This window comes from Capra hircus, chromosome 7 (genome assembly GCF_001704415.2).
Source record: "Capra hircus breed San Clemente chromosome 7, ASM170441v1, whole genome shotgun sequence".
Lineage (NCBI taxonomy): Eukaryota > Metazoa > Chordata > Mammalia > Artiodactyla > Bovidae > Capra > Capra hircus.
The window spans coordinates 98,826,003-98,847,270 of record NC_030814.1 but is presented as its reverse complement, the minus strand read 5'-3'; the positions used below and the strand labels follow the sequence as shown (position 1 = coordinate 98,847,270).

Genomic DNA, 21,268 nt, shown 5'->3' with positions numbered 1-21,268 from the left:
GAAAACCTAATGAGACTAGAATACTTGTAAAAGAAAATTTTTAAACATTCCTGACAAACACTAAAGTAGACTTGAACAAATGGGAAAACATCCCTTGTTCTTGGATAAGACAACTTAACATTGTAGACATATTAATTCCTCACCAAGTTAACTTACAAATTCAAGGCAATGCCAATAAAAATACCAACAAGCTAGTATTATGGAGATGGACAAGTTAACAGACAAGTACACATAACCTCCCCCAAACACACATACACAATACCTAGGAAAAGACTGAAAAAGAAAAACCATGAGGGGAAAGTAGTCCATCCAGATATCGAGACTTATTTATAATTTAAACACTGTGACATGGTGTGTGAACAAATAGAACAGTAGAATAGAATTAAGCCTAAATTTAGACCCAATGCATATGGAATTCAGTATACAACAAAGGTGGAAAATTCCTGGGGTGAAGATATACTTTTAAAATAAATGATGTTGGGCTAATATGGAAAAAATAAAACTTAATCCTACTTCACACTCTAACACAAAAAATCAGTACCAAGATACAGATCTAAATGTATACACAAAAACAATAAAACTTATAGAAAAAAAAATGTGGAATATCTTCTTGCCCTCAGGGCAGGTTAATGTTTCTTACACAAGAGGAGCATGCCCATAAAGATTAGAAGACATTAAAATTAAGAACTTATTTCATCAAAAGATAACAATTAAAACACTGAAAAGACAAGTCAGAATGGGGAAAATTACTTGCAAAACATATCCAGCCATAAGGCCCACATCTGGAATATATCAGTATGAAAAAGGCAGGCAAATTTGGTATCATCTGATCCAATTCCATAAAAGAGCCTGTTGGAAAACTGTCTACAAACACTTTGGAAAGCTGGCATCATTTGTGAAATATGCATCACATATGACCCAGTGATATTAGTCCAGGGTATAAACCCAACAGAAACTCACACATTTATGCACTATCAGAAATATTAAAATATGCTCACAGCAGCGTTATTTACAATAGCCTCAAACTGAGAAGTCAAACATCCACCAACACAAACTGCTTAATAAACTGGAATATTCAAACAATGGAACACAATAAAATGAACTACTATCTAGAGGAACTCAAAACAATATGGATCAGTTTCACAAAAATTTTGAGTCAATTAAGATAGACACTAAAGAACGTATACTGTTCGGCTCCATTTGTATAGGGTCCAAAAATAAACATCCAAGCCATGTTGTCAGAGCCAGAACACGGGTCATTTGTGGGGAGTAAGGCAAGGTTTGTTATTTGGTGAGAAGGAGTTATTAGGAATGTTAAAACATGTAAAACATTTTTCTTGCCTGCTTACATGGATGAGCTCACGTGACAATTTAGCGGTACATGAGTTAAGGCTTCCCTGGTGGCTCAATGGCAAAAAAACCTGTCTACCAATGTAGGAGACGTGGGTTTGATCACTGGTTTGGAAAGATGCCCCGGAGAAGAAAATGGCAACCCAGTATTCTTGCCTGGGAAATCGAAATCCCATGGGCAGAAGAGCCAGGCTGTTCACAGTCCCTTGGGTTGCAAAAAAGTCAGATATGACTTAGCAAGTAAACAACAACAAAGTATGAGTTAAACACTTTTCTGAAGTTCAGCAACACCTGTTTTAAATGATACCACACACAAACCATTACACACTTAGAAACACCTTTGGCATTAAGATAAACTGAACATACAAAGACCTTACAACCTAACAATTTCACACTCCTGGAATAACTCACCAACACTCCAGAAAGTGTGTTATACATTTTCTTACAACAGCATTGTTCTTAATCGGGGAAAGTGGAAACAGTCCAGGAACTGTACATCAGCTGTTGTTAAACAAATTGTGGGAACCACTTATCCGAAGTGAAAATGAAACTACAGCCACATTCAATGTGACTGTCGAAATACCCTTGCTAGTTAGCCAAAAAGTTCATTTGGCTTTTTCCTGAGATCTTACAGAAAGACCCAAGTGAATTTTTCGGCCAACCCAATACTAATACTGTTACTTTTTTATTTTCAAACTCTAAACTTTTTATTTTGTATTGGGCTACAGGTGATTAACAACATTGTGGTAATTTTACGTAAACAGTGAAGGGATTCAGCCATACATATACATGGATGCATTCTCCCCTAAACTCTCCTCCCATCCAAGATGCCACATAACATTGAGCAGAGTTCCATGTGCTATACAGTAAGTCCTTGTTAGTTATCCATTTTAAATACAGCAACTGGACACTGTTGTACTTAACTTGAACTCAGCAATGAACTTCTAACAGATTTCTGTTTTTGTATCCTATCCCTCTACTCAGCCAACCAACCCAGAAGACAATATGATTCTTTAAAACAGAGATGGAATAGTTGTTACAGAACCCTCCACTGACCTTCCACAGAGAATAAAAGCTGACCCACAAGATGCCTCTGTGAAAAGGATCCCAATCCAGCTCTGACCTTACCACCTTCTGTGACTCCTAAGCTTGCCAGACTCCAGCCACACTGGCCCTAGCAAGCAAAATTCTTTTTTCATGACCTCTGAACTGCCTCAGGTGCTCTTGCCCACATTAGAATGTGGCACACACTTGCAGGGAATTTACATCTCTGCTCTATAATGTCCCTTTAAGCAATAGTTTCCCCTGTCCATAAAACAGATTCATTGAACCCCCACATCCCTGTCATCATCACCATGCTTAAATTTTGGGGCACTGAACTGACTGCCGATATACCACATATTTATTCATTTGTTTATCACGTGCCTTCATCCCATGTAGAATGTGATCACCATAAAGGCAAAAATCCTGATTCACTGCTATAGACTCAGGGCACAGAACAGGGCCTGACATAAGAATGAACTTAATAGATGGAGAAATATACCATGTTCATGGATCGGAAGAATCAATATAGTGAAAATGAGTATACTACCCAAAGCAATTTACAAATTCAATGCAATCCCTATCAAGCTACCAGCCATATTTTTCACAGAACTAGAACAAATAATTTCAAGATTTGTATGGAAATACAAAAAACCTCGAATAGCCAAAGCAATCGTGAGAAAGAAGAATGGAACTGGAGGAATCAACTTGCCTGATTTCAGGCTCTACTACAAAGCCACAGTCATCAAGACAGTATGGTACTGGCACAAAGACAGACATATAGATCAATGGAACAAAATAGAAAGCCCAGAGATAAATCCACACACATATGGACACCTTATCTTTGACAAAGGAGGCAAGAATATACAATGGAGTAAAGACAATCTCTTTCACAAGTGGTGCTGGGAAAACTGGTCAACCACTTGTAAAAGAATGAAACTAGATCACTTTCTAACACCGCACACAAAAATAAACTCAAAATGGATTAAAGATCTAAATGTAAGACCAGAAACTATAAAACTCCTAGAAGAGAACATAGGCAAAACACTCTCAGACATGAATCACAGCAGGATCCTCTATGATCCACCTCCCAGAATTCTGGAAATAAAAGCAAAAATAAACAAATGGGATCTAATTAAAATTAAATGCTTCTGCACAACAAAGGAAAATATAAGCAAGGTGAAAAGACAGCCTTCTGAATGGGAGAAAATAACAGCAAATGAATCAACTGACAAACAACTAATCTCAAAAATATACAAGCAACTCCTGCAGCTCAATTCCAGAAAAATAAATGACCCAATCAAAAAATGGGCCAAAAAACTAAATAGACATTTCTCCAAAGAAGACATACAGATGGCTAACAAACACATGAAAAGATGCTCAACATCACTCATTATTAGAGAAATGCAAATCAAAACCACAATGAGGTACCACTTCACACCAGTCAGAATGTCTGCAATCCAAAAATCTGCAAGCAATAAATGCTGGAGAGGGTGTGGAGAAAAAGGAACCCTCCTACACTGTTGGTGGGAATGCAAACTAGTACAACCACTATGGAGAACAGTGTGGAGATTCCTTAAAAAATTGCAAATAGAACTGCCATATGACCCAGCAATCCCACTGCTGGGCATACACACCAAGGAAACCAGAATTGAAAGAGACACATGTACCCCAATGTTCATCGCAGCACTGTTTATAATAGCCAGGTCATGGAAACAACCTAGATGTCCATCAGCAGATGAATGGATAAGAAAGCTGTGGTACATATACACAATGGAGTATTACTCAGCCATTAGAAAGAATACATTTGAATCAGTTCTGATGAGATGGATGAAACTGGAGCCGATTATACAGAGTGAAGTAAGCCAGAAAGAAAAACACCAATACAGTATACTAACACATATATATGGAATTTAGAAAGATGGTAATGATGACCCTGTATGCAAGACAGCAAAAAAGACACAGATGTGTAGAGCGGACTTTTGGACTCAGAGGGAGAGGGAGAGGGTGGGATGATTTGGGAGAATGGCATTGAAACATGTATACTATCATATAAGAATTGAATCACCAGTCTATGTCCGATGCAGGATACAGCATGCTTGGGGTTGGTGCACGGGGACGACCCAGAGGGATGTTGTGAGGAGGGAGGTGGGAGGGGGGTTCATGTTTAGGATCGCATGTACACCCGTGGTGGATTCATGTCAATGTATGGCAAAACCAATACAGCATTGTAAAGTAAAATAAAGTAAAAATAAAAATTTAAGAAAGTTAAAAAAAAAAAAAAAGAATGAACTTGAAACACGGCACAGGAACCTCCCTGGTGGTCCAGTGGATAAGACTTGTGTTCCCAAAGCAGGGGGCCCAGGTTCCATCCCTGGTCAGGGAACTAGAGTCCACATAATGCAACTAAAAAAGATCCTGTATGCTGTATCTAAGACCCGGCACAGCCAAATAAATAAATATTTTAAACAAATAAACAACAATAAAGGCATTACAACTTGTTAATGAGCTGACCTCAAACAAGTAACATTAAACTTCCTTACCTCAGACTGCCCATATGCAAAAGGGTGTTATTGGCAGTACCTATTTCTTAGGGCTTTTGTGAAAACCAATACACTTACTTCAACACAAGTCAAGAAATAATGCTTAAGCACACCAGAGACATGAAATACAATTTTTAAAACAGGGGTACAAGGATTTTTGTTGTTTAGTCACTAAGTCATGTTTGACTCTTTAGCGACCCCATGGACTGTAGCCTGCCAGGCTCCTCTGTCCATAAGATTTCCCAGGCAAGAATAATGAAGTGGGTTGCTACCTCCTTCTTCAAGGGATCTTCCCAACCCAGGGATGGAACCCAGGTCTCCAGCACTGCAGGTGGATTCTTTACCACTGAGCCACCAGGGATGCCCTTAAGGATTTTTAAAAACCCAAATCCAACAATTATAAGCAGATTATACCAACATGTATAGGAACAGCTACCCAACCCCACTAATGACTTGATGCATGGGTAATGGACAACATCCAATCTGGTACAGTAGAACATTCCCACCACCAATAAAACAATTATTAAATAGATTAAACAATGAAATATCCAAAGCAGCTTAAACCAATAACCAGTTTTATTTTTTCTCATGTAATAGTAAGTCTGGAAATAACAAATCCAGGGCTAGTACAGACACTCAAAGAGGCCACCGAGGAAGCCAAGATTATTGTGATTTTTCTGCAGTAAACTGCCCCAACCCTCTTGCTTAGCCTGTGGCATGCATCTTCATGGTCATAAGATGGATCTTTAACACTAGGTACTGGATCCCTTCTCAAGGTGAGAAGTAAGGGGAAGAACCAGTTGGGGGCAGGGCAGGAGTAGGGGATGTAGAGAGGAATCCAGGTAAGACAGACTCTTAAGTGCTTTCTCACAGCCTGTATCTGCTCTTTTTTTTTGTCAATGGCCAGGCTGTGGACATGGACTCCACTAGTTGCAGGAAAACCTGTAAGAGATTTTCTAAAATAGTATACCTTACTAATCAGAACTTGGATCTTTCTGATATGAAAAAAAGATACTAAAGATGCAACTACAAGTTTAGGTTACTTATGGCTGTACAGGAGGCCAAAAACATTTCAAAGGACCAATCTGATGATGACATCCTGCTCTGATCACAACTTATTTGAATTAGATATTTGTAACAAACAGGTACTAAAAATACCCACATGTTACACAGCACATGACACTATTCTAAACAAACAAACAAAAAACCCCACTGTTTAAAGTAAGTTGTCCAAAAGGAAATAAACACATATCACAAATCAAATTATAGTAGAATACTATGTACAAACCTTCTGTGATGAGGCATGAGGGTTATTTGCAAGAGCATAACATTAAAATTAAATACTGAAAAATTAATGAGCTGGGGTCCATTTTTGTGATAGAAGACTGACTGATAAGTGCAATTCCACAGGTACTGAGAAATCCTAATGAGGAGAGAATTCTCATACACACACGTGAGAGGGCTGTGGATGAAACTCCACAGAGGGACTGTCTGCAGTGTGGGTTCTCATGTGATTCCTAAAACAATTACACTGAGTATAGTTTTGAAGCTGTAAATAGGAATTTCTCATAATGTGAGTACCCACGTGTTTCATAAAAACATGAGGAATTGTTGGTTAAAATTTCTCAACCTTAGCAATACTGACATTCTGGGGCACATACTTTCTCCCTCTTGAGGAAAGCCCCTGTGCATTGTAGGATATTTAGCAGCATCCTTGGTGTCTTCCAAAACATGCCAGTGGCAACCTCCCTCCACTTTTAAAGACTGACTATGTCTCTAGACTTTGCCAAATGTCCCCCAGGGAGCAAAATTATCCCCACTGCTGTAGATCAAGTATTGGCATTCTTTTTTCTGTAAAGGGCCAGAGAGTTGAGTATTTTAGGCTTTGTGGGCCAAAAGTGGTCTCCATCAATTTTTTTCTTCTTTAAAAACACAACCACTATTCTAAACTTGCCAGCTGCATTAAAATAGACAGCTGGCTATAGCCTGCCAACCTGTTACTGGCTTCCCTGCGGTCCTTATTTCATAGATTTTTCTCTTTAGTGTGATTTCTCTCATGAGGGATACAATCAGACCAGGAAAGGTTTGTCCAGTCATGGAATTTACAGAGATCCTCCAGGATGAGCTTGTTCTTGTGCCCAGAAGGTACAAGCTGGTACTAAAGTCATTCTGACACTAAATACCAGGTTAGGGGTTCCCTCTCAAAGTTCTCCTGTTTTTTGAGAGCTACACGTACACTGACGGCTTCCTCACACCTCAGATACACGTTTTCTCAACCACTGTGAGTTCTTACATAGTTCCAATGTGACGTGGAAACACCCAAGTCTTTCCACAGCTTTTATATAAACTGAATTTCTCCCAAGTTAACAATTTATGCCCAGTGAGATGAGTTCCTCAAAGCTTCCTGCCTTCCTGACACCTGTCAGGTTCCCTGCCAATCTGAGTTCTCCTGTTTTTCTTTAAAAAAGATGTGTCACTGGAGTCTTTTCCACACTGATGACACAAAAAGCTTCTCACCCCGGTGAGTTTTCACATGGCTCCTGAGGGATGAATGGTCACTGAAGGCTTTCCCGCAGGCCAGGCACTCATAGGGCTTCTCCCCAGTGTGTATCCTTCTGTGCACATTGAGGTTCGAGCCGATGCTGAAGGCCTTCCCACAGTGGTCGCACTCATAGGGCTTCTCTCCTGTGTGACTTCTCATGTGTGTCTTGAGGGTTGACTGGTTTCTGAAGGCTTTCCCACACTGTCTGCATTCAACACGTTTCTTCACGAGATGAATGCTCATGTGCCTCCTCCGGGATAAATAGTCTCCAAAGACCTTCCCGCAAGCAGCACACTCATAGCGCCTCTCTTGGGTGTGGATCTTCCTGTGCGCAGTTAGGTTGGAGCTGGCACTGAAGGCTTTCCCGCAGAGGTCACACCTATACGGCTTCTCTCCAGTATGGGAATTCATGTGCGTCTTGAGGATGGACTGGTTCCTGAATGCCTTCCCGCACTGTCTGCACTCGACAGGCTTCTTTACAATGTGAATTCTCATGTGTTTCCTCCGGGACAGGAGGTCCCCGAAAGATTTCCCACACTCTTTACACTCGTAGGTTTTCTCTACTGTGTGGTTCTTCTTGTGCAAGTTAAAGTTTGACTTCCACCGGAAGGCTTTCCCACACTGCGTGCACTCGTAGGGCTTCTCCCCAGTGTGATTCCTAACGTGTTCTTTGAGATGGGAGGGGTGCTGGAAAGCCTTGCCACAATCATGACACTCATAGGGTCTCTCCCCAGTGTGTGTTCTCCTGTGGGCAATGAGGTGGCAGCTCCGGCCATAAGCCTTCCCACACTCGTCACACTTGTATGGCCGCTCCCCAGTGTGGACTCTCATGTGTATCTTCAGGGAGGAGAGGGTGCGGAAGGCATTCCCACATTGAGTACAGTCGAAGGGTTTCTCTGTGAGATGAGTTCTTGCGTGACTCCTGAGGGCTGAGGGGTCATTGAAAGCCTTCCCACAGGCACTGCACTCGTAGGGCTTCTCCCCAGTATGTATTCTCCTGTGCCGTGTGAGGGAAGCACTTGTGGTGAAGGCTTTCTGGCACTGATGACATTCGTGCATCTTCCTCCCGTTGTAAACGCTCATGTGTTGGGTTACATGGGACCTGTTCCTGAAAGTCACCCCACAGTCCCGGCGGTGATACGGTCTCTTGCCAGTGTGCCTTCCCAACTGCTGAGTGAGATGAGCGCCTATGCTAAAGACGTCAAACAGGTTAGTGTACTCCGCGGACTTCTCTCCAAGCTGACTGTTTTCCTGTTGATGGAGAGGGATCACTAAGGCATTTAGGAAATGACTAAGGCATATCCTATGTTTGTTACATTCCTAAGACTATCCCCACATAAACTGGTATAAGTAGAAGTATATTGCAATTACTAATGATGTCACAATCTGCAAAGCAAAAATATTGCTCCTGCCCTGTATGGACTCCATCAAAAAAGAAAATAAATGAATGCCATGAATGTAACTTTCACAAAGCTTCTTGCATATACACGTTGTTAACTGTTTAAAACTAAATTAAGCCAACACTCAACATCTGAGATGTAGTTATAGAAATAATTACTCAATAGGACTTTAAGAAAAGTCTGGGGCCAAATTCAAGGTTTTCCCCAAACTGGTAATACTATCTCTATCACTGTTTGCTCTTGGGGGTGGCTGAGGGGTGTGGGGGACCTGCCTGGTTTTGAGAAGCTTTTCTAACTCAGGCTAACCCCTGTCCTCTCCCAATATGGAAGATTCACAATTATTCCAAGGAAATCTTACCACTGTCACACCATTAGATGTTTCCTTCCCAAAAATATCTTCCACAAGAATTGACCATTTGGTTTTAGATGGCGTCGCCCAATCTGAAACAAATTGGGAAAATATCAACCTGCTGGCGAAGAAAAATGATGGGATGACGGTGACAAAAATAGAGGTGGCTTTCTTTGCAGATACAAATCATAAAGAAGAGAAGGGAATGTGAGAGGGGAGTGGTAAAAAGGACTGAGAAATCTGGAAGTGTGAGACATTTGGCAATGAAGGGGGTAGAAATTTAAGTTGACTCACTAAGAATTAACTCTTCAAATACTAACATTGATAATGATATTAAGAGTATGACCAAGAATGTTGAATAGGAAAGAATGAGACAAAGAGCCCACATGGCCACTTCAAATTTAAAGATGAAGGGACACCAAAACCAAAAGACTTTTGAGAGGATGGAGGTGTAGTCAAAGAGAAAGCGCATTTTCAACCTGGGTGAGGTTTCCCAATGAAACTCCATTCATCCCCATCGCTGGCAAGAGCAGATTCTCAGCAGCACTTGTGTCTGCCTGGTGCTTACCGGGACAAGGGCCTCGGTGAAGTTCCCGATCCTCTGTCCTCAGCTCCTCTTCTTGCTCCAAGTGGGAGATGAGGCTGGGTTTGCCCATCTGGCACCCTACTCACGGGAAAAGACATATGTTGAGGGAAGATTGTGCAGAGGACCACCCCTTCCAATAGTCTGGGGTCAGTGTTTTGGTCTTCAGTGTTCTGAGGATGGACAAGTCTGACTTTAGGAGCAGAAAAATGGCGGTGCCACATTTCTAAGGAACACAGTGAAAGGCTTTCATAAAACAAAAACCCCCAAATATTCCCACACATTTTGCCATTCAAAAGAATGAGGATTTCTTAACTCAGAAAACTATGCCCAAGCTCAGACACACATAACCTCCAAGGTCAATGCAGTGGACAGATCTCAATATCCAAAGGGAGATACCACTAGGGCAGGGACCAGGTCAACTTGTCCGTAACTGTATTCTAAATCCCCACACAGTTCCTGAGCCACAGCAAGCACTTGTAACAAGGACATTTGATTCATGAATGAACGAATGAAGAAATGACACCAGCCTTACCCACTGAGGCAAGGTTACTATAGTTCTCCAGCATCACATCTTTGTACAGTTTTCTCTGAGTAGAGTCCAGCAAGGGCCACTCCTTCTCAGTGAAGTCCACAGCAACATCCTGGAAAGTCACTGATTCCTGAAACACCACACACATTTGGAGTCAGTGAGAACCCAGCCTGTGTTAAAAGATGGCTGAGGATAAAGACTACGTGTGAGAGACTCTAAACACAGGATTTTCAATACAGGGCTCTGAGGTCTGAACATTTACTTTAGAAGACAGTCCTTAGATGTCTTCTCTTCCTTATGAGATAATTTCATCCTATCTCATTGCTTCAAATGCATCTGACGTGGGATCAAACCTCCTTTCACTTCCAGCCTGGCCTGAGAGCTTTGAGCTGTATGATGAAAAAACAACTTGTTACATGTCATTTTCCCTAACATCCCTGATACCAGCCTCACAACCTTCTCTGCTTCTTCCTCTTGCACTCTGATCAGGCATCCATCAGCCTAGATGAAGACCCTCCCCCACCTTCAGGGGTCTTAAAGAGCTTGGTATACCTGGGATGGTTCAACACTGGTTGATGTATGAGGTTCCAGGCCATTGCATGCAAACAGGTCAACATCCTGGGGACAGGAAGGGTCTTTTGAAGAAAGAAGAATTTCTGACTCATGGATACAGGCAGGCTCCTGGCTGGTCATAGCTAGAGAAGAGAGAACCCATGAGGATTAAAGCCCACCTGACACTCGCAAATCAGGAAATGATCCCATACTAATTATGTGTGTGTGCAGTGCACATGCCCCAATCACAATCACACACACACACATACACAAGTTGTGTAACAAGCCAGAGCAGCCCTGCTCCACTCAAGGATAGGAAAAAGGGTGGTGAGCCTACATAGCCATAAAGAAAATGACACACAGCCTTAAAAAATAAAAAAGAAAGAAACTAATATATATTCTCATTCTCAATTTATGAGTGAAAAAATGAAAGCTCTAAGAGATGGAGCTATTACTTTGCTCAGATTTATTAAAATAATAAGTAAAGTAAGTAAGTAAGGTCGCTCAGTCGTGTCCGACTCTTTGCGACCCTATGGACTATAACCTACCAGACTCCTCCCTCCATGGGATTCTCCGAGCAAGAGTACTGGAGTGGGTTGCCATTTCCTTCTCCAATGGGTTATCAATTACCTGTAGCCTTCTTTGCTCACCAACTACAAACACTCCCTGCCTCACCCAAACTCACAAAGACCCTGAATCAGACAGTTGCCAGGGGAGCTTTCAGGACTTTGCCCCACCCACTTCAGTTCACGCATGCCCCACTCACTTCAGTTCACGCATCCCCCACCATTTTTGACCTGGCAGCCCTCCCACTAGCTATGCACATCCTTGCCCTCAGTGAAGTGGCAGGAGCCATGGAAGCTTGATTTCTGAGGGCATTCAACACCCGAAGAACTTACCCCATGTGGGAGCCAGGCCAAGAGCTGCCATCTTACGAGAATGACAGTAAATCTGCCTGAAGAGCAGGGCCTGGGACCAGGAAGCCACTTTCTCTCTCATGGGTCTCCTGGAGTGGACATCTGTAGGAAACGAGAGAAAGACTACTAGGTGTAACCAAAGGTTTTCTGTCTCTCCCACTCACACGACAATTCTGACTTTTGTTTTTCAGCATTTCCTCTTTTGAGAAGCAAGTTCTGTCTCATCCTGGGCCTTAACCTTGCTTAGGTAAAACCTCCAGGCAACATGGTGGAGGTCCTGGACCCACCTCAACTAAGACTCAGAGTCACTCTCTCAAGTAATGTGTCACCAATTATTATTCAGTCGCTAAGCCATGTCCAACTCTTTGCAACTCCACGGACCATAGCCCACCAGGCTCCTTTGTCCATGAAATTTCCCAGGCAAGAATACTGGAGTGGTTCCCATTTCCTACTCCAGGGGACTGTCCCAACCCAGTGATCAAACCCGCATCTCCTGCTTGGCAAGCAGACTCTTTACCACTGAGCCACATGAAAAGTCCATGTTACCAATTCACTCACTAAACACTTAGGCTCCAGACTTATTCAAGGCTCATCCTGGCTTATGATGGTTCAAGTAACCAAGAGGAGGATCCATCTAGGACCATGTGTTCCGATCTCCAATGCCTTTGGCCCCATACTCTATGAACTGTGGGCTACAGCTCAGGGCTTGTCATCACTAGAATCAGGTTCGCCTCACTAACAATGATTCAAAAATTTGCTCTCTGGACAAAATCTCCTACACAATATGTACCCTGTTAGACAAGAAGTGCCAGGAAGACAAAGATTTGTCACGTCTTTGTTTTGTTCACTGCTGCAGTGTCTGAAGGGCTTCCCCAGGTGGCTCAGTGGGTAAAAGAACCCACCTGCCAATGCAGGAGACATAAGAGATGCAGGTTCGATCCCTGAGTCAGGAAGATCCCCTGGAGAAGGAAATAGCAACCCACTCTCCAGTACTGTGTCTGGAAAATGCAATGGACAGAGGAGCCTGGTGGGCTACAGTCTATGGGGTCACAAAGAGTTGGACATGACTAAGCAACTGAGTATGCAGTGTCTGGAACAGTACCTCAAATAATAAACAGGTTAAAAGTGAGTGAAACAATGAATGGTGACAAATAAGCTGACCCACATTTCTCTTCATACTGAGATGACATCCTTGGGCCTTGGGGTCTTGGAAAGATCACAAGGGATGGAACTTGGAGGGGAGGGGGGTCCTGTCCAGATCCTATGAGATATATGTATGTTGACACAGCCATGTGGCTTAGGCACGCCTTGGCCCTCACTGTTCACCATCTGCAATATGGGGCAAGGTACACAAGTGGTTCAAGCCTGGATGCAGAATGCACTCACATCAATTTCAAATCTGTGGGATATTTTCCAAGTCTCATGGTAATGTAAACTATAGACCAGAGCAAGGTTCTGGAGTATTTCTCATTTGAGCAATTATACCACTTGTTGAGCTAGAATTGGTGACCCTAGATACAGATCTCAGCATCACACAAGCACAGAGTTAATGCCACCATTTATTCTGCATGCTCACATGCATTTCTCCCTCACCCTAATCTCACCACTGCTCCTCAAATTACAAAAGACCTACCTTCATCGTTTTTCAGTCCAAAACACATTTTATCCTTTACGATTGTTCTATTATGATTTCTCCTTTTGTGGCCATAATTCCTCCAATATTTGATTTAAAATCCCCATATTCAATTTTGTAATACAACCCAGAGATATTCAGAATTTGCAGGTGGAACTACTATAGAGAGAATAATCTTTTTGTTACTTTTATTGAGTGGTATTTCTGCCCCTGCTAGAATTGTCTCTACCAGTCATTCCTGTAGGCCCAAAGAAACAATAGTTTTGAGACTACTGCAAGCCATTTTTTTTACTCCAGAAATGTGTTACACTCATAAATTAACATCTCTATACTTCACTATCTGTAAGCTTTCAACCAATCAGATGAAATGTCCCAGGGGATAAAAGGACAGATTAATACTTCTGTTTCCAACAGGCAATCTACATATACTGGTTAAATCTCCCATTCAAAACTATTTTGAGCACAATACAAAATAAACACAGGTATTTTTAAAAATCATTCACACGCTGGTAATAAATACACAGAAATTTTAAAATGCGTAATTTCTAAAAGGACAATTACAATTGTTAAAATAAAGGCAAAATGTTGAAATAAAGAGTTTCATCAGATTACACAGTCCCCCTCTCAAAACAAACAAACAAACCCATTTTTCAGAGTCTCACACAAAGTCTGGTCCTCAAGCCAGCTGCATAAACATCACCTAGAGAACTTTAATAATTCTGCTTCCCAGTTCATATCCAAGCCCAATTAAAGGAGAGTTTTGAAGTAGACTGATGAATCTATTTTATTAATAATAAGCACTATAGGTGACTTTTACACAGGCTTAAATTTTAAAACCACTTCTAGAGAATAAACATGAGGGCACACAGATAAAGAGATGATAAGCATAAAGAGCCATGGGAGACAGAGGAAGATGGCTGAACTGATTCTAAACAGAATTCTAAAAGGAGAAGGAAGGAGTCCAGGCAATTATTGCAGAACACAGTAGCTGTGAATTTCTCATTTCAGAAGGCAAATATAAAGACACTGAAGATAAAAACAGATCACAGTTAGGTACAATTAAACTGAACCAGAGAACAAAAATGGCAGAAGAATATCTGAATAGCAGCCTGGGAGGAAAATAATGCAGGTTACCTTTAAAGCAATGGGATGCAACTTCTAGTTGCATCTCAGTCACCTGGAGAGCTTGTTAAAACTGGAAATGTATTTTTAAAAACTCACATTGCTAGGCCCTAGCCCCAGTTTTTGACTCCGAAGATATGGGGTGTGAAATGCAAGAATATGCGTTTATAACAAATTCCCAGGTGATGCTGATGCTGTTGGTCTGAAGAACACACTTTAAGAATCACTGCTTTAAAAAAGTAAAACATTAGGCTGACACCTGACTACTGGCCAGCAACAATGGGAGCCAGAAGATAGTGGAACATCTTCATGGCTCTGGAATATACTTTAAAAATTAAAATGTCCATTAAGATGGCAAAATAACATCATATTTGAACTTGCCACTCACAGAAAAGAGAAATTCTAAAACAAATACTTTAGGGAGAATGGAAAATTCAAGGAAGCAAAGACTGTTAAGAACTTACACCAAAGGGTCCAAGAACCAAAGAAAGAACACAACAAGGAAAATGTGTGGGTATACTGAAACTAAACATGACTATACACGATAATCTCTTTCGAGTTTAAAAAAAAAGACAAAATTAGAATGCAAGACCAGTGGCATGATCTGATGGTCCAGTGGCTAAAATTCTGCTCGCAATGCAGGGGGACCAGGTTCAATCCCTGATCAGGGAACATGACCCTGCATGCCACAAAATAAAGATGAAGATTCAAGATCTTGTTTGCCACAATTAAGACCAGGTACAACCAAATAATTAACTAAATATTTTTAAAAAATAATAAAATGGATGATCACAAAACCAGGAGAGTGATGTAAATGAGGAGAGTGATAAGGTATCAAAAATCTAAATTTCATGAACAAACAAGGATAAGAATTCTCCAAGACAACTACTAAGATAATACGTATAAATAAATTCTACATATATATATACACACATAGATAAATTCAAAACATGCAAAGAAAAATGTGGAGTGAACAAAATTCTCAAATCAAAAGCTAGAGGGCAGGAAAAAAAAAAAAAAAAAAGCTATAAAAAAGCTGACCAAACGCTTCAACTACAGTAGAAAGATTCTCAAAATGGAGTAAAAACAATCCAGTTATATGGTGCTTGCAAGAACATCTGAAAAATAAGGATATAGCAAGAATGGAAAGGTAAATGGGCTTCCCTTGTGGCTCAGCTGGTAAAGAATCTGCATACAATGCGGGTAGACCTGCGTTCAATCCCTGGGTTGGGAAGATCCCCTAGAGAAGGGAAAGGCTACCCACTCCAGTATTCTGGCCTGGAAAATTCCATGGACTGTACACCCCATGGAGTCACAAAGAGTCGGACATGACTGAATGCCTTTTGCTTCACATACAAGGTAAATACTTTTTTAAAAATCTGGTTTAAATATTTTAATACCAGAATGAATTAAACCAAAAAGGCTAAGAGTAAAAACTGAGGAACTGCATAATGAAAAAAGGTATAACCCCTGAAAAAGCTATAACTGTTTTAGCTATATACTATATATGTTTTAGCCTCAAAAATACAGGGGGAGGGTGGTAGGTCTCTAAGGAGAATGGACAAAGCCACTACCAGAGCTCTCAATAATACGTTCAAGCAGACAACTCAATAACTATATGCAGACTGCACAAGATGAAACAGTATTTCCTAACTATAAAATCCAACCACACATGGGGTACAACGTGTGTCTCAGAAAATGGCATCAAGCTGACTACAGTGTTAAGTTAGCAAACAATAACCAAAAACCAGGAAAAGGTCACAGAAATTGAAACTAAAAGTCCTAAATAACTTTCATGTCAAAGAAGTCATAGTATTTGATAATACTTAGAACTGAAATACAATAGAATATTCACTACAGTCCTTTGGGATGTGCAGGTATCCAATGTAAGAAACTGTAAAGAAACGTGCCAAGAAAGTAAAAGAAGAAAATTATGAAGAACACAAAGTTATGAAACAGAAAACATGCATATTATAAAGTGGTTCAATCAAGCCAAAAGTTTTAAGAGAAAAAGAAAATTGACACAATTCTGACAGGACTTATTTAAAATAAAGGAAAGAACATATAAATACAAGAATGAAAAACTGGTAACATCACACATATATCAAGCACTAAAAACACAGTATGAGATGACTTCATGGCAAACAGATGGGGAAACAATGGAAACAGTGACAGACTTTATTTTTGGGGGGCTCCCAAATCACTGCAGATGGTGACTGCAGCCATGAAATTAAAAGACACTTGCTCCTTGGAAGAAGAGCTATGACCAACTTAGACTGCATATTAAAAAGCAGAGACAAAGGTCTGTCTAGTCAAAGCTATGGTTTTTCCAGTAGTCATGTATCGATGTGAGAGTTGGACTATAAAGAAAGCTGAGTGCGGAAGAATTGATGCTTTTGAGCTGTGGTATTGGAGAAGACTCTTGAGAGTTCCTTGGACTGCAAGGAGATCCAACCAGTCCATCCTAAAGGAAATCAGTCCTGAATATTCATTGGAAGGACTGATGCTAAAGCTGAAACTCCAATACTTTGGCCACCTGATGTGAAGAACCACTCATTGGAAAAGACCTTAATGCTGCAAAAGATTGAAGGCAGGAGAAGGGAACGACAGAGAATGAGATGGTTGGATGGCATCACTGACATGATGGACATGAGTTTGAGTAGGCTCCGGGAGTTGGTGATGGACAGGGAAGCCTGGCATGCTGCAGTTCATGGGGTCACAAAGAGTCGGACACGACTGAGCGACTGAACTGAACTGAATTCAAGACCATATTTTAACAACTTTGATTATACAATTTAGCTTTAGATGGAATGAATAAGTTCCTAAAGAAATTTTATTTACCATAATTAAATAGAGAACTTGGATGCCCTTTGACTCTTAGAGAACTGAAACAACAGCTTTAGGGAAAAAAAAAAAAAACTCCAGATCCCAGCGGTTTTTCCTGGTACAATTCCCTTGTAAAGAAAAAGTGAGTCTATTCTTAGGTAAAATATTCCAGAGTTTAGAAAAAAAGAGAACACTCCCACCCCATTTTATGAGGCTGGCATAAATGTGAAACAGAAAAGGAAAATTACAAGCCAATTTCACTCAAATGTAGATTGGTTTAATTCTGTAATTGGTTTAATACCATTACCAGGTAAATAAGATAATCATATTTTTCACTTATTCCTTTAAAACACAAACAGAACTAGAACCTACAGATCAGGCATAGTTTGAGATGACTTAAGTACATCAACACATCAAAGTAGATGCTGGGAAAAAAAAAATCACTCGGTGAGTGATTTTTCATAACAAAAAACTCTTAGATTAGGAAAAAGGAGCTTCCTTTACCTAACACTTTTTTTTTTTTTTTTTTAAGCCTTCAGCTAACACTCAAGTTAATTCCCCTTAAGGTCAGAAAGAAAACAGGACTGCCTCAAGTTGGCTTTTCGAACTCCATTCAATACTACTGGAAGTCCAGCAAAGAAAGTAAATAATAAAAATAAACGTGTGATACGAAAGAAAAACATAAATATACATCAGTACTTTCCAAAGAATAAAACTAACAATAACAAAAACCATTATATCTTTCTTGCTGATACTCATAAAACTTGACTGAAAAGCATTATAGAAGATGTAAAATTCAATGGCACAATAATGCCAATATTCTCAAAATTTATACACACGCACAGGTGTGTGCGTGTATAAAACACAATTTGCAAGTAAAACCACAGTATATGGAGCTTTGTAAACTGACTAAAATTTAAGTCACTATGTATCTAAAAAAGAATGGTAGGCGCATGCCTCTGAAAATACTTGGGTGCATGTAATTCATCGTAAGTAATTATCAAAATTAGGAAATACATTTTTAAGAAAACATACAAGCAGTAAAATCCAGGGAAAAAACCATGGAGAAGGAGGTGGATGCAGTTCAGAAGAATACAGGTTTTTGAGTTTTCATAATCTTATTTTTCTTGTCCTAGTTTGAGGAATCACTTTATTCTTCTTTTAATTTTGTGTGTTTTCATACTTTGCGGGGGGCATATATGTCTTATATTCTAATAAAAAAATTATTCGAAGGGAAACTAGAAAGCACCAAATAAGATGGCAAAAGTCAATGCAAAATATTAGTAATCATATTAAATATTAATGGACTAGTTCTCAAGTTAAACAGCAACGCTGAAGTGCATTTTTAGATCTAGTTATAGACTATTTACACGACAGTCACCTAAAGTAAATAAGAGAAGTTTAAGTGTAAAAAAGCATTCAAGACAAATGTTAACTGAAAGAAAACCAGTGTGCTGCTATTAATATTAGACAAAAATGACCACAAAGCAAAAGGTAGGTAGTTTATCCTTGGGTCTCCAATTCCTGACTCACATATCCACCTCAATAACGTCCTGAACTCATCTGGAATGGGCTTTTCTGTCCCCACCCCAAGATGTCAATTTTTTTGGACCACAATACTGGTGCCTCAGCAGGGTCCTAAACTTCATCACCAGCACTTCATACCGCTTATCACAGGGTCTAAAACACATTCCTGCCTGGCTTCCCAGTCCCAGGTCCTGTCCCCTGTTAACTCTGCCGTCCTTCTGGGCTTCCCGGGTTCTCATGAAGGGCAAGAGTAAAGGGTTAAGTGAGGAAAGCGGGACTTACATCACCGACAGTAGAATCATGGGAAGCAAAGGTCAAGGAAGCTGCAGCCGAAGGGATGACAAGTTCATACGGAAAGTCCGATAGGCCGCGGGGACCAAGAGCTTGTAAGAAGCCACGGTGGACCACTCCTCTTCCCATGTGTATAGCAGCACTCTCCTCCCAAGAGTAATGGCTTCCGCTTCACTTCCGCCTTCTAAGTGTCGCGGGACTTCAAATCTGGACGCGAACAAGGAAGCACAGAGCGGAAAGGATTCTGGGAAATGTAGTTTGGGAATTAAAGCTGGCTTGAGGCAGTTGCCTAGGTGTAATCTACGAATCAGCCACATTTTCTCCAACTTATACTCCTTGGAAGAAAAGTTACGACCAACCTAGATAGCATATTCAAAAGCAGAGACATTTCTTTGCCGACTAAGGTCCGTCTAGTCAAGGCTATGGTTTTTTCAGTGGTCATGTATGGATGTGAGAGTTGGACTGTGAAGAAGGCTGAGTGCCGAAGAATTGATGCTTTTGCACTGTGGTGTTGGAGAAGACTCTTGAGAGTCCCTTGGACTGCAAGGAGATCCAACCAGTCCATTCTGAAGGAGATCAGCCCTGGGTGTTCTTTGGAAGGAATGATGCTGAAGCTGAAACTCCAGTACTTTGGCCACCTCATGCGAAGAGTTGACTCATTGCAAAAGACTTTAATGCTGGGAGGGATTGGGGCCCCGAGGAGAAGGGGACGACAGAGAATGAGATGGCTGGATGGCATCAGTGACTTGATGGACGTGAGTCTGAGTGAAGTCCGGGAGTTGGTGATGGACAGGGAGGCCTGGCGTGCTGCGATTTATGGGGTGGCAAAGAGTGGGACACGACTGAGCGACTGAACTGAACTGAACTGATAATTGTTCAAGTGCCCCGGTAATCAGTTTTCAGGCCTCTTTTCGTCCTATGTCTGTTAGCACTGAATCTTACCATTTTAAGTAAACACTGCTTTTAGTAGATATATTAAAATGCCACAAATCAAACTCCTGACTCCATCTTATCAACATCAAATAATAGCAACCCGATTTTTCCACATTTCCATTATAAACTTGACAACAGGCTGGACTCTTCTCCCTCCAACAGGGGATGCTCAGTTCTAGTTTGAGCATCAGCCACGAATCTTACTGCTTTGCAAGAAATATTTTTCCGGTTTCTGAGTCAAGAAAGGTAACAGCAGCACTTGAAACCAAGCAGGATCCACCTTATCCTCTGTTGCCCTCTTCTCCTGCCTTCAGTCTTTCCCAGAATCAGGGTCTTTTCCAATGACGGTTCTTCCAATCAGGTGGCCAGAGTTACTGGAGCTTCAGCTTCAGCATCAGTCCTTCCATTAGTATTCACAGCTGATTTCCTTTAGGATTGACAGATTTGATCTCCTTGCTGTCCTAGGGACTCTCAAGAGTCTTCTCCAGCACCACAGTGTGAGAGCATCAATTCTTTGGCTCTCAGCACTCACATCTGTGCAGCTTCCCTGATGGTTCAGAGGGCAAAGAATCTGCCTGCAATGCAGGAGACCCAGGTTCAATACCCCGGTCAGAAAGATACTCTGGGGAAGGAAAAGGGAACCGACGCTGGAAGTTGGCTGGAGAAGCACATGGACAGAGGAGTCTGGTGGGCTACAGTCCATGGGGTCACAGAGATTCGGACAGGACTGAGGACCTAACACTTTCACTTACATTTTCTCACATCCTTACATGACTAGTGGAAAAACCAGTTTGACTATACAGACCTTTGTTGACAAAGTGATGGCTCTACATTTTAATATGCCCTCTAGGTTGTAGGCAAGAATCCCTTAGAAGAAATTGAGGAGAAACAAGAGTCTGAAATGCAGTCCTTGAATGCAATCTCAAAAACGACTGAATGATATTTGTTCATTTCCAAGGCAAACCATTCAATATCACAGTAACCCAAGTCTATGCCCCAACCAGTAATACTGAAGAAGCTGAAGTTGAATGGTTTTATGAAGACCTACAAGACGTTTTAGAACTAACACCCAAAAAAGATGTCCTTTTCATTATATAGAACTGGAATGCAAAAGTAGGAAGTCAAGA

At 40.9% G+C, this 21,268-nt stretch overlaps 1 protein-coding gene across 2 annotated transcripts; it reads right to left on the bottom strand.

The window, feature by feature from the left end:
• On the bottom strand, positions 5,821-19,394 carry ZNF317 (zinc finger protein 317). 2 transcript variants are annotated; one of them, XM_005682330.3, is made up of 7 exons: positions 19,200-19,394; positions 11,792-11,911; positions 10,893-11,035; positions 10,344-10,470; positions 9,794-9,889; positions 9,235-9,317; positions 5,821-8,727 (listed from the first exon to the last, which is right to left on the bottom strand). In XM_005682330.3, exons 2-7 carry the CDS (start codon positions 11,889-11,891, stop codon positions 7,408-7,410), a joined length of 1,869 nt encoding a protein of 622 aa, XP_005682387.1. In that variant the 5' UTR covers positions 11,892-11,911; positions 19,200-19,394; the 3' UTR covers positions 5,821-7,407. The 2 variants fall into 2 exon arrangements, with proteins under 2 accessions (XP_005682387.1, XP_005682388.1); XM_005682331.3 differs by having other exon boundaries at positions 11,792-11,932; positions 19,200-19,372.

Excerpts from the sequence above, each read along its gene's own strand:
- ZNF317 (XM_005682330.3), bottom strand. The coding sequence starts at position 11,891 with ATGAGAGAGAAAGTGGCTTCCTGGTCCCAGGCCCTGCTCTTCAGGCAG. Across the intron at positions 9,890-10,343 it reads TAGTAACCTTGCCTCAGTGG|GGTGCCAGATGGGCAAACCC; the intron begins GTAAGGCTGGTG and ends TCCCGTGAGTAG. Across the intron at positions 8,728-9,234 it reads CATCTAATGGTGTGACAGTG|GAAAACAGTCAGCTTGGAGA; the intron begins GTAAGATTTCCT and ends CTCCATCAACAG.